This window comes from Idiotropiscis lumnitzeri, chromosome 6 (genome assembly GCF_059441095.1).
Source record: "Idiotropiscis lumnitzeri isolate Australia: NSW breed Sydney's pygmy pipehorse chromosome 6, RoL_Ilum_1.0, whole genome shotgun sequence".
Taxonomy (NCBI): Eukaryota; Metazoa; Chordata; class Actinopteri; order Syngnathiformes; family Syngnathidae; genus Idiotropiscis; species Idiotropiscis lumnitzeri.
In genome coordinates this window covers 20,799,113-20,813,522 of record NC_142396.1, presented here as the reverse complement: position 1 = coordinate 20,813,522, position 14,410 = coordinate 20,799,113, and the positions used below count along the sequence as shown (strand labels likewise).

The 14,410-nt window shown below is 38.2% G+C and overlaps 1 protein-coding gene across 3 annotated transcripts in view; it reads right to left on the bottom strand.

Moving 5' to 3' along the window:
* ndrg4 (NDRG family member 4) overlaps positions 1–14,128 on the bottom strand; it is a 42,554-nt gene extending 28,426 nt beyond the window's left edge. For all 3 annotated transcript variants that reach the window (XM_088299217.1, XM_088299219.1, XM_088299218.1), the window contains exons 1-2: positions 13,984–14,128; positions 601–691 (exon numbers count right to left, since the gene is read on the bottom strand). In XM_088299217.1, the coding sequence (XP_088155343.1) occupies positions 601–678 (78 nt within the window). In that variant the 5' untranslated portion in view covers positions 679–691; positions 13,984–14,128. The remainder of the gene's footprint in view (positions 1–600; positions 692–13,983) is intronic.
* Positions 14,129–14,410: the final 282 nt, after the last annotated feature.

The following is a 14,410-nucleotide window of genomic DNA, read 5'->3' as shown; positions in this document are numbered from 1 at the left end:
ATTGTTGTGTCTGTGTTGTCTTATATGTTTCTATATAATAAACTAGAGAAGGAAAAAAAATCATGACAGACAACTTCAGACCAAACCTACTATCTGACCAGGTTAAATGCATTTAAAGTGGACAAGAATGATTGTCCTTCCCGACTGTGCTTATTTTTGTCCTCAACCTCTCCTCAATTTTAAGAAGCTGTAATTCTATAGCATCACTAATGGTGTTGTGGTACATCCGCCTGACTTGTGTGCGGGTAGTGTGGGTTCGGTTTCCACTCAGTGACAGTGTCTATGTCTGCCCTGTGACTGGCTGGTGACCAGTTCAGGGTGTGGTGCGCCTTTCGCCCGTAGTCAGATGGCATAGGCTCCAGCACCCTCCCGTGACCCTGTACAGGATAACCGGTGTGCATAATGACATGACATGACATAATGATATGCAGTCCATATTGTTAAGCTATGGTTACAGTACAGCATTCAAATCTGTCATTTTGTCATATAATACTATTAGATAATAAATTATAAATATCCTAAATGTTAGGGTTTATGGCCTAAACCTATTTTTACATAAACAAAATAGTAAGAAGAGTGCATCTAAGCACGCTAACTGACCATATCTGAATCGGTTCCTCTCTGCTCTGGGAGCAAGGGCTTTTCCTCAGGGAACTGCTGTTCCTTCATCCCCGCCATCCTGGGCAGTAACCTGAAATCATGACACACACACACCCCCACACACACAAAATATAGCGGGACATTTAGGTTTGAACAAAAAATATATATATATCAATAAGCGCTAGCTCGCCCACGCCTAGCTAGCACGCATTCAGAGAGAAGTATCCTTGTCAATAAAAAATAAAATTGACTCCCTCAAACCAACACAACTAAACTCAGGGGAAGGATGTCCCTAGTCACCACACTCCTTAGAGTCACGGTTTCAAATCAAAACCAAAACTATCACTGAACAGCATACAAGCAAGGAATGAAACAAATAAAAACGTAAACTACAAATAGACAATCTTTACTGACTTAACTTTTGATTGCTTCTTCAATTTGATATAATGTAGGCCAAATTAGGGCTGTGCCAATGAATCAATATCAATATGTAACGCAATAGTTAGGTGATTGATATCAATAGTAAATTGTATCGATAGATTATCGATCCCCAAAAAAAACATTTTGTGAATACAACCTGCAGCTCACGTATGTGGCGCTGAGCTAGCGTGACTCAGAATAAACAAAAAAAAAAAACAGGTGGTGAAAGGTCGACGTTCTAGCCGACTTGGCAACATGGCCTTCAGTTCCATCACACAGGAGCTCCAGAGGAGAGAGGCCGGCGTGCGTAATAATTAAGCCGATGACACTCAAGTTATTTCAGTTTTGAAATCACTTTGAAATAAACTTAAAATTAACTTTTGAAATAATTTATTTCAAGATGACACTCCGAGCCTCAAACAAGGCGGCTTGTTTAAATAATTGTGTTTAATTTATACTGAACAGAGTGTTTTGACTATTTTTGTAGTTTATTTTGAAGGTTAAATGTTACATTTTAAAATAAAACGAATCAGAATCCAGCCCTTTTCCCCTTTTTTCTTTTCAATAGCAAAAAATAAAGAAATGAATAAATAAAAAAATATTATTAATTTGATATAGATCAATATCAACCAATATGACATACTTGCATCACCATATAGTTTTGAGCCATATCGCCGAGCCGTATGCCAAATTTAAAAAAAATGTCTTCTTTTTTAAATTCTTTTTGCCTCCCGCATTGGCAAGTAAATGCTACGTTTGAAGAATTTTATTAATTGTTTTTACATATTTGAAAGCTGTTGTGTCCTCTCAAACGGACCTGTTAGATTATTAGTTCAGAATGTCTGAAAATATGTTAGATTTTTGGAAATGCAGTTCATCACAAAATCATGCTACTATGGCAACTGAAAATACCCCCCCCTTGTTTCATATAGATTTTTTCACGATTTTAAATGCTTACCGCATGTAAAAAACACAAACTGAAAATTAAGAAATATTAGTGACTCTTAATTAAGTACAATTAGATTTAGTGTACAAATGAATGTTTTGTTTTGTAAAATATATATTTATAGTTAAGGAACACACAAATCAGTGCCGGAATGTTGTGTACTTTCCATTGTAAGTATTGGCAGTGACACCCCTGGGTCACACACTTCATCAGCTGCTGGGAGTAACTGGAAGTGACATCTGGGCTTTGTTGCTTTAGCGCTTGTGATAAAAACACAGATTGTCCTGGCTGAATTCCAAAGACAGAATAGAGGACAAATGTTATTGTGTAGTAAGAAGAAGGCCAATATAAAGAATATACAAAGTACATGTAGTCAAGAAATAACAATGGCTCAACTAAATTATTCAATTTGTCTACTTGCATTGCTTAAGTAGACACTTAAATATGTCACAGCCAAACATGAGTGACGCTGTGTCGTCCCCTGTTACCCTTTTAGTATTGGGCTATTTTCAGTTGACCTATTACATCATGAAATATGTAAACAATTTAGTTGACAAACCACCATGGCAAACAGTGACATTCTATGCCATGAGATTCATTTAATTTAATCTGAAATGAGGTGCATGTTGTTTTTCAATAACGGGAGTTAAAGGAGGAGTTTTCAATTGAAGAAAAAACAAAACTTTTTGTTATATTTGGCAGAACTGGTAGATGAGAGTGTGTCTTCATTCCTTTTGCAGAGAACTGTATTCCTTTCCATCTTATTTGCCATAATGCATGTGCTTGAAATGTGAAACAAGCTCTGATATATATATTTTTATTTTACTTTAAATTTACTTAGCCAGAGAAAAACAGACTACTGATTCACCTATAAATAATCACCATGTTTTTTTTGGTTTTTTTTATTACTTAATGAATTGCCTTTGTCCGACTCGATGAACAATACCAAACGTCCCTTGTTTGCCTTTTAAACAGCCCAGTGACAGTGACTGACACGTGACAGTTGGAGTTGACCTATGGGACTGCCTGGCAACAAGTCACTAGGAAAATGTGTTACGTGACCAGGAAAATCCAATCCGAGCAATTCAGTAAATCTATGTCATTGTGCCTGCTAGCATTAAAAAAGAAAAAAATGAAAAGAAAAAAAGTGACTTCCACTCTCAACAAACATTTTATCTGCATGATGCACTGTACACATAAATAAATAAATACTCTGCCCAAAGGAAGGCTTCTTTGATTCCCTACAAAATAAAGAATCATTTAATTTGGTATTCTAGAGACACATTTATTTTAAGCGAAGTTCAGGTGAGCATGGTTCAGTGCACAACACCCTAACTTGACTAGCCGTTCCACTACGTACCTGATGACAAATAGCACACAGCAGAATGAACTGACATCATGACAAATAGAATGAAATCATAGCAGAAGAACAGTGGTCAAGCACAAACCTGAACAAAACCAAAACATTGACATTTTAATTTTACCAGCCATGGCATTTTTCAAATAAAAATGTAAATTGCCGATATGAGGCAGTTATGCATCCCATTCCCATAATAAAATTCTAAAAGTATGAATTCACTGTCACTCATGATTGAGCATTGGCTTACAAAATTATTTCTCCAATTAAAGGCCTCCTCTCAAAATGTATTTAAAAAAATATTCCTTCAAATAAATATGTAAAAGAATAGATATAATTCTGGGAAGGCTACAAGTCAAGTGTATATATTTCTCTCATACAGTACTGTGTCAGTGTTTTTCTGTGTATTATTTATCCAGCCGTGGTGTCATAAATGAAGGTATTACAAGGAAGAGTAAAGTAGGACTTTTCTGAAAGCCCAGGTTTGTAATGTACAACCCGCCACGCTTCGAAGTACCTTAAATCCCCTAAAACAGGTATGGGACATCCTTTGAGTATAGATTGAGACCTATGGAATTGTTCACTTACAATTCCTTCAATCAACCAGCCTGATGTCTCTTAGAGCTACCAATAATGCATGTTCACATACCCTGCTGGTTGAACACCATAACTTCAAAGAGCAGAAGTAACTGCGCTGAATAAATTCTGTGAGTACGTTTTTTTAGTGATGGTTTGGGACAGTCAGTTAGAACAGACCAGTATGTACGTGCGGGAGAAAGCTGGACAACAGGGCAGCGGTTATGATGTCGTAGTCTGCTTTATCGTTCTGTCTTATTATTGCAAGCAAGAAACATCACAGGTTTATACAACAGACTCGGCAAAAAAAAAAAAACACTGCCCAAAGCACACCACTCACATCTCTCTAAACAGCAATCTGATTGGCTGAGGCTGATTGGCCCCCAGAATCCATTGCAGTAATCTTTTTGTGTTATTTTTCATTTGTTTTGTGGATATGAATGGCATGAGAGTTGCATGTTTTGTGTTAATTGTATTTCTTTGTTTCATTGTTTGCTTGTATGCTGTTCAGTGATAGTTTTGGTTTTGATTTAAAACCGTGACTCTAAGGAGTGTGGTGACTAGTGAGATCCCTCCCTTGACATTGCCGTTTTAATCCTTTGACATGTGAGCCCCAATGTTGATTGTGGTACGGCTACAAACAAAGCATCTGCTCATTAGATCCCGCTGGAGGGCATGCGTGAGCTAGCATGCGTGAGCTAGCATGCGTGAGCTAGCATGCGTCAGCTAGCATGCGTCAGCTAGCATGCGCAAGCTAACATGCGTGCCATGTGTATGTCATAAATACAGAAATACCACCCACAGCTGACACCCATATATACACAGGTTTAGAATATAAACCAATATATATATTGCATATATATATATATATATATATATATATATATACATATATATATATATATATATATATGCAAATAATTTTGTGCGTCATTGCGACAAAATAATAAGCTCTCACTGAATCAAACGGAACTGGTCTTGCCTTTCCTTTTTCTTCTTGCTCCTGGCTTGTAATTCTACACGGAGTGTGTTGCTATGACAACTCAGCATGATCCCATTAGGTCGGGCTCAACTCTTGACCGCTTTTTTGTTTTATTTTCTTACCATCACACAAAAAAAAACACTCTCATGTCTTCTCGCTTCTACATTCTCATGTGCTATTGTAAGATGATTTATTTTTACTAGGATATCTATATTTGTATAGATCTATTTTTTTCTTATTTAGGGGAACTATTGTTGTGTTGTATTGGCGGAGGGATATCTAATGAACGAGAGTGAGAGTGGTGACGCGCGGGGCGCGTTGAGAGAGGTGAGCAGACTATGGAATAAAAAGTCTGATGTGGAGCTATTCGCTCTCCGAGTGCTGATTTTTCACCCACAAACACCCATTGCGGAATCACACTCACCACCCTAAGGAAATGGAGCACTCACCCCCTAAATAAGAAATAAAATAGATCTGTTCAAATATAGCTATCCTAGTAAAAAGAAAAATCATCTTACACTATTTACTCATTAACATATGAGATGTGTCAGAAAATTTCACAAGGTATATTTTTCAAATCCAATCGACAAGTATTCCCATTCCAAAGCCTTCTTTGCCAGGCCTTTACGCTCTCATGGACTTATTCTTGTGGGATCTTCTACAGCTCTGATATAACCATCTTGATGTTGTCCACATTTTCAATACGGGTCTCTTGACCCCCTTATAAAATCACACACAGCTAGGTTGGATGAGTAGTGATGTTGCTCTAGCATGTTCTTCTTGGCCAGGAACTCTCGACACTCAGGGCATTGTGAGCAGGCGCATTGTCATGGTGACGCAACACAATGAGTTCTTATGCCACAACTTTCACCTGTTTTCGTACAAATGCCACCCTCATCGTTGTGAACATGCTGTTTGATTATCGGGCCCACACTATGGGGAAAAACATATATTTTGTAGTTTGGGTTTGAAAACATATCTTTGAGACAATAGGCTTGTAATTTTCTGACAAACTGTACATTTGTACATGAATCTGGCACTGCGTTAAACCACTGAAAGCAGAGGTGATACCTTAGAACTGCAATATTGCTCTTACCTCCTCTGTTCTCAGTCGTCTTCCTTTCATTCCATAAGTCCTCGCCAAATTAAACATCCCAGTTGTATCACAGTAACCTTTTCATACATTCACTTGTCGCTGCCTGCTCCTCCTAATCCTAAAATTTTACTTACTGAATATCGTCTTTACATTTCACTCTAATCTCATCCATGTCCACCTTCAAAGTGACCTATTAGATTCTTTAACATTGCACCTGCACATTGATATACGAACATTTGCTCCGTAAAATATATAGTTGCCTCACACTGAGAGCTTTTTACTTTTGATTTTTTTTAAATTGAATATTTTGACAACTTTGACACATTACTAGAACAACACGTGGATAGAGAGAAAAAGCAACTCCAAAAATTATTCATGGGAAGGATTTTTCTTATGAAGCGGAGCGGAAGTGTTAATCCTGACTGACACACTGGCACCATCCCGTCCATCACTGTCACTGCACATAACCTGTTGTTGTGCAGAGATGTACTGTGATAAAGACGCCTCACAGAACATGTGTACACAAAGTTTTAATTGCCATCCATGAGGACTAAAAATCCGGGCAAAATGAATGTCAACTGTACAACAATTGGTTTGTGGATATGAGTGAAAGAGGAATAAACCCAAAGAAGAATTGGAACGTAAAAATTTAATTGTGAGTTCAGAAGATTACATAAGTCTGTTGCATGGGTAGGCTGGCCTATGGGGAAGGAGGGGTTTTCCATTGTGGGCCGTGGCTGGTCCGGCCGGTCCAGTGGTCTGATGGGCCAGCTGAGGCCATGTGTGTCTTGTCTTGTTGGAACTGACTGCGGCGTTCGACACAGTGGACCACATTATCTGGCTCGTTCAATGCGTCTGGTAGGCAATTGACTCGGGATAGCACCCTAGAGTGGTTTAGACCCTATTGCTGGCAGGACAGTTTGTGTTCGCCTAGGTTGCTCTGCCTCCCTGACTTATGGTGTTCCTCAGGATTCTGTTTTGGGGCCATTGCTGTTTCCATTGCATTTGCTGCCACTAGGTTTCATCCTATAAAAACATGGTATTTCCTTCCATTGCTATGCGGATGACAGTCGGATCTATGTCCCTCTGAGCAAAAGAGCCGCTTTTTCCATAAGACCACTTTTGTCCTGTCTTGAGGAAATCAAATCTTGGATGTCACTTAATTTTTGGAATTTCAATGAATAGAAGACAGAATTTATGGTGTTAGATCCCAGTGGCCCTCCTGACCTCTCAATCCTGTTGACCTCGGCCCCCTGGCATTTTATCTAAAGCCAACATTGTCAAACTTGGGTTTTACATTGGACAGTGATTTTAAATTAGATCGGCAAATCAATGCTGTTGTTGGATCCAGCTTCTTTCATCTAAGGCAGCTGGCTAAGGTGAAGCCCTTTCTTTCCCAGCAGCACCTTAACAGTAATCTATGCATTAGTTACAACTAGACTAGATTACTGTAATGCACTTTACTTTGGAGTCAGCCAGTCATCCCTCTAGTACCTCTAACTGGTCTAAAATGCTGCTGGATGAAATTGCAAAATTAAGTTAAGGCGTTCATCTTCTTGTCTTCTATTTTAAATGTGTTTCAAGTTTTCTTTTTCCATCCATTGTCTGTACCGCTTCTCAACACCAGGGTCGCGGGGGTGCTGGAGCCTATCCCAGCTGTCATTGAGCAGTAGGCGGGGTACACCCTGAACTGGTTGCCAGCCACTTTCATGAGCAACCTTGATCGAGCAGTTGAGGCTTGTATTTAGTAGTTGTTTTGCAATGTAGAGGTGAATAGCGTCACACAATAAAAAGGAGTATTTTCACGTGACACTCGGTTGGCATCAATCCATTATTCTGGATTTGATTTGCCTTGGCTTGATGAGCAGCCCAACCAATCAGGTGTTGGGGCCTGCCCTCCAAACTTTGATGAGCGAGTTTGTCAGATAAAATTAATTCATAAAACACTGCAACGCGGGGCCACGAGATAATTAATGAAATACATAAATAATGAATTAAATACAGAAATAATCAATTAATTATAGAAATAATATCGATTTTTTTCTTTACAAAGAATCATCAGTAATTTAATTAATTAATGACACATGTATTCATTTAATTCCATATTTACTGAATAAATGAAACATTTAATCAATGCCAATTTTAATTCAACATTTCATAATGTATATATTGATTAAATTTAGCACTTTCACTCCTCCATATAAATGGACTTCATAGAGAAATGTGAAACGGGGAAAGAACCTACTATTTCAAAAACCTGATTAAATGGTTCATGTTAACATGGTCAGTAGAATGCTTTAACTGCAAGAGAGCACTAGTGATTGTGTCTGTGGTCCACTGACAGGAATGCTGGCATTTGCCAGCCGGGCAGACGGTCACAGTAGGTAGCTCCCAGTAATAAACCGAAGGGGGAAGGTAGTGAATGTTGGGCTCCTTCCTAAACCAAACAGACAACCAGATGTCAAATTATCAATGCTCATTGAAGCGCATTGTGAGGATGAATGGATCCCTGAGTAGACCTTATTTGCTTCTTGGTTTTACTCATGTCCACGAAGGAGGGAGCAATAGCCCTCAACACCAATACAAGCTAGTGACATGGTTGACTGGCTTTTCTGCGGACATGCCCACTGGGTTTCTGTTTAAATCCCTTCCTCCACGGTCTGACTGTGCTGTCACTGTTGACACATCATATCACATCAAATCATTGGATGAAATACACATCAGTCATTTTTATACAGCACCACAGATAAGTTATGATGTCATGACCAGGGAAAATGACCTGATGCCATAAAAATATCAACCCAATCTACTATTGCAAATACCAAATTTCTTTAGCAAAAAACAACAATAAAACTTGTGCTTTTCAGACTATCAGAATATAACAGACAATAAAACTAGACAGTCGGTACCCAAGCTGGATAAAGTGAGCCTCATACTGTAACTAGATAAAAATAAAAATTGCCCTTTTAGTACAGTAATATAATACCACAATCCCTGTAACACCAACAGTGTTTGGGCACGCTTGTGGAGAAGAAGAAAGAAGAAGAATGAGACGAAGAAGACCATAATTAGCACATAATATGGTAAGTGGATTTCAATAGTAAATTAGCCAGCTAATGATGTTAAAATAAACCTCTGTCGTTAGCATCTTTCTCGCGGCGGCGTCATGCATGGATGTTTTTTTATTTTTATATATATTTTTTTTTTGGAGGAGGAGGAGGGTCTCCGGAACGAGGTTGTTGGGCAACAATTTTTTATGAATAAGGCCGTAGGGTCGAGTCCGGAAGGGTACCGAGATAGCGGCCGGAGGGCTGGGGACTGACTGGCAAAAAAGGGTCAAGTGCCCAGTTCTGTGATTTATCAAACATAATGATTCATCTTAACGCGACCCTACATTAGTTCTGTTATTTACAAACCCACATCAACTGATTCTGACCAGAGAAGAACATAAAAGCAGACAGTTGTCACAAAATAACAACACACATTTTTTTCTTTTTAACACAATTACTTCTGCATTTGTGTCATAAATGTGGCTTTTGTTGAGTACCAAACCCCTCATGCTAGAACATTCTTACAAAGTATGTGATGCTCGGATATAAATTTTAAATCTAATTTGGCTTAATGATACTAACAAATCCCAATTATCTAATGGAAAGTCGTATTAACTGTTTTTATGGAGTGTATCGGTCAAAATTGCTGGCGAGTGCATGTACCAGTTTCACTGTGGCATTGAATGCACAAGAGAATAACATGAAACTATGGCTATAGCTATATCCTGTTCTTTTGATAAATGAGGAAAGAAGTAAATATTTAAACACATGGTTGCCCTCTTTGGGCCCTCCAGAGGCCCTCTCTTGACTTTAGGAAGAAATGTGTCCTGGGATGCCAACTGCCAAGTCTAGGTTGCTACCAAGCAGGAATTTTGCATTTCAATGGCCCTGGCTTTCCTCACAGTCTTATTGCAGTGATCTGTTGGAGGGTCTGTTGTATCTTAAGAACTGTTTTAAAATAGATTGTTGCATTATCGTCCTGTTTTCTGCCTGCCTTCTGCATGATTACTGCATAACTCCAAAAAAACCAAAGGGATTTTTTAAGCATTATTTCAATATTTGCCTCTGCCTCTGAATGAATGCAGGATGGAAAGCTATAATTGTGCTGATAAACTGACACAATGGAACAAACAGACAATCATGCCACTGGTTGAAAAAAAAACAGATGCCACTGTTCTCTGTGGTTTGATTCTTGCATTATCAATAATAATTGAAGGAAGGCTTCTTTTTTTTACATGTGTGACTTGATTGGAAGTAATTAATTAGTTTTGCTTGGAAATACACATAAAAGCGGAAAAATACCTCTATATTGATGTGTTTCACTTTTATGGCAACATTTTCAATACACAGGGACGTCCATGATAGGTTCAACAAGGCGTAACGCGTGTTGGGAAGGGTACATTTCACATTAGAACTGGTTTGGTTATAATTGTCAGTACCTGGGTCTCAATCACTATACTAAACAGTCCCAATTTTATAAATAATATAGTTAGATGGACCACCTTGCAGAATCGTTTGTGTGCATGAACCTTCTGCAGACCAGTGCAACGAGCCTTGTTTGGGAAGTTTCTGAACAATCCAAGGTGCCTGGCAACGGGGCTGGCAAGTAATATTGGACTTGGGTTGGTGCAATAAGTGTCATATAATTATCATATAAGAACGCACATCATTCAGTAAAACGCGTTAGAAGAGAGTGGAGGTCATGTCAAGCATAGAAGGACTTTATCATCATGCTAAACACGTTAATAACAAATACTTTTACAAGCAGCTCACACGCTGCCAACCTCCATTGTTCAGCTGTTCCAAATGCCATGCAAAGGAGGAGGGGTGTGGAGGTGAGAGCTGAAAGTGGGCTTCAAGTAGCAACATGAGTTGTTTCCAAACAGAAGTAACGATGCGCAAGCTTACAATCTTGCTAAGCTTCAAAACCACTGACTATATGTCAGTATTACTAACACATATGGATACTTGTGTTGCATGGCCATTATTTCAACCATCCACTATCATTGTGTCATGTCCAAGCTTAATGCTAACATAATAATGCAAAATGGCATGAAGTTATTGTAGTTATAAAGAACTTCAAACAGTTGATACTTTATAACACAGACAGGGCTTTAACACATACAAAGAGACATACAACAAAGCAAATAAAAAATTATGTTTTGAAAAGCCAAAATGGTCAACCAAGCTATGTCATTTTCTGCCAGTTTAATACTTTCATGAAAAAAATACCTGAAACAAAAATGACATGCTAACAGAAATTAGCACGGATTTGCGGTCATTTTAAACCTTCAAATAACTGCTACATAAACACGCAGTGTAGCAACACATACAGCAGAGTGTACACCATTATTAACAGGCATATGTTATTTTCTCTGCGCTTTGGGAAACATATTCTATTTCTGCATCTTAGTGAAAGCCCTTCTCTGCCTCCTTTCCTTTCGCTTAACCATGCTACCTCTTCTTCCAGAAAGTGCTCAGAGCTACCTGGCATTTTGTGGCACAATGTCCTACCACACTGAAATTCAGACTTGCATGTTAACGGGAAAAATCCATTCCAAACAATCTCTTAAAAAAAAATCACGGTATGTTAAACGGTCCATCAATGTGAATGAACACTATGTGGTTTGTCAATACTTTGTGATTAACTGCTTACCAGTCTTGGATTTACCCTGCCTCTCGCCCAAAGTCAGCTAGGGTAACTCAAGCTCAATCACATATTTAATGAGTGAAAGCAATATAAAAGATGAATGATTGCATATTACGGATAATAATATACCCTTATGTCAAAGTTCTTAAAAAGAATTATATATATATATATATATATATATATATATATATATATATTATATATTTATATATATATATATATATATATATATATATATTTATTATATATCAGTGCGGTATTTTTGATTTTGTGGAGGTGATCACATGAGCTCACGTTTGATGTCAATAAATCCAAACTATTGTGCAGAACGCTTTTCTACTCTCACAGCTTGAAGTGGACAAAAGTAGTCATGTGCATTTGCATTTTGGTGGTGATTGGTCGTCGTTTTAGACAACAGAACTGACAATTCGAGCAATATTACTTCGCTTGTTTCCCTGCTGTGACATAGACGCTGAAACCGGAAAAAAAAAAATAACAAGCCGAGCTCCAAACGAGGGTGCGCCAAGTTGTTGTAAATATCATCACAAAAAAATGCTTAAATCACTACAGAGTCTTTTAAGGGGGAGCATTTTAGTACTGATGTCATTTTTACATGCAAACGTATTATATAAGTGCCAATGTTAACGTCAATAAAGCGTCCCCTTAAATCAATAGTTGTAATTTTAATGCTCAAACATGTTATGGCTATGAATATATTTTCAATTGGAATTGACAGTTTTACAAAAACAACAACAACCCGTAAAATGGTTTTACTGGTTGAATGATGCTTGATTGATTCATCAATAAGTCAAAAATACATCGACTAAAAAAATCCTTTCAGTTTGCAATTCCTCGTTTCAGCCCAAACCGCAAAAACGTTAGAGGGTTCACTCAAACTAAAAGTCTATGCATTACAGCATTCATAATGTGGGACGGTCTTTTCTTGTTTTTGGGATAAATGATTTTATGAATTAAAGTGTTTATGAAGTATCGGTCTTGGACCACCTTTGACTTAGTTCTGTTAATTACCTTACCATTTGAAATCGTATGAGTAACATAATACAAAGTACGACAGCTACAAGCCATCAAGAATTTTAAATAAAAAAACTGTTTCCGCAAAACTTTGGGTGTTTCATCGGAAAGAACACTGATACATTTTCTGGGGGGTAAGGATGTGTATAATGATGCACCAACATCAATGAAAATGAAGTGATGCATGTTTGCTTATCATCCTACGAGCCAGGAGAGCAGCCTGATATCTAACATACAGTAGTGTTGATACGGAAAAAATAAATGGGCCCAAGCAGTACTATAAATGACAATCTATTTGGTCAACAACAATCACTGGTGGTCTAAAGACTTTTGCACAGTCCTGTTGTCTATTACAACATTTCTGTTTAAAATGGTTGTTGAGTGTTATGGAAAACAAAGAGAGTCACTCTATACAAGTTGTATAGTAGAGCATTGGTGGGGTGGAATCACTCACTGGCTCCGTGAAGCTTTGTGTTGGAGCAGAAGCAGACTGGCATTACGCTTTAGGAATCTATTTATAAACTTCAAGCTAACAAAAACAGATTTGCAACGAGATGACAGGCTCAACTTCAAATGACATTTTCATGTGACAAATGTGCAGCCAGTGCAGACCTGATTTTTTTTTAAGCAACAAAATAGAAAAAGGTTTTCTGTGTGTGCATGGAAAAACATGGCTCTCTCACTTATTTAATTCCCTTACAAATACTATACACCCTGTTTGGTTACATGAAATATGAAAAATTAAAGTATACAATCAGTTTCAGATAGCTGCTTTTGCAAACATGATGAAATCAAATATAAAATGTTCTTTTCTCTGCATTAAATTATATGCCTGTGGAATGAGTCTGACATTTCCTTGGAAAGAGCTTTACATAAGCCTGCAATTTTAACAGTCGTCCATTAGATTGTTTCACATTAGCAGCTTTTTTTGGTATGTTTAATGGCAGCTATGGTATGCTGTAAATGGTGCTTCATAGTTCAATAAATTCACTGTCAAAATCATTTTCATTCCAACGCAGTCTGGCATTGAGAGGTGTTTATGGGGTGCTGTGGCAGGAGAAAATCATCAGCGATTTTCACACGCCCTGCTTTAACAAAACACACAAATCCTGTCTTCATTTTAACACCCTCTCCTGTTGTCCTCAATTATATACATGCAAGAGCACCACAGCTCCATGTTCACCTTCTTGAATACAGAATATCATTCCAATACCATCCTCCGGGAATCAATTGAAGCTAATTTCTTATAGTGAAGAGATAAAGCTTCATGATACCTGTGGTGTTGCGAGGAGTTTCTCTGATCGGTAGATTCGGCGATTTTGGTCTTGTCGAGTTGAGTGTATTTCCCTGAGGCTGTTGGGGGGGATTGAACGAGTGTATGTAACTGAGGGGTGTGTGGGTCTGTCTATGCAATGGATGCACTAGGAGAAAGAGAGTCAGAGAGAGAGAGAGAGAGAGAGAGAGAGAGAGAGAGAGAGAGAGCCAGAGAGAGAGAGAGAGAGAGAGAGAGAGAGGGAGAGAGAGAGAGAGAGAGTGTGAGTCTCTCTCTCGCTTCTTTTTGATGATAAACAGTGAGCACGTGGCTTCACCAGCGCAATGAATACCAGAGCACAAAAGGCGAAGAAAAAGAACGGAAAGCGATGTCGGCAAATTGATGGAGAAACGCATTTTGACTGAGTGCGTTGCCTGGTGACATATTTG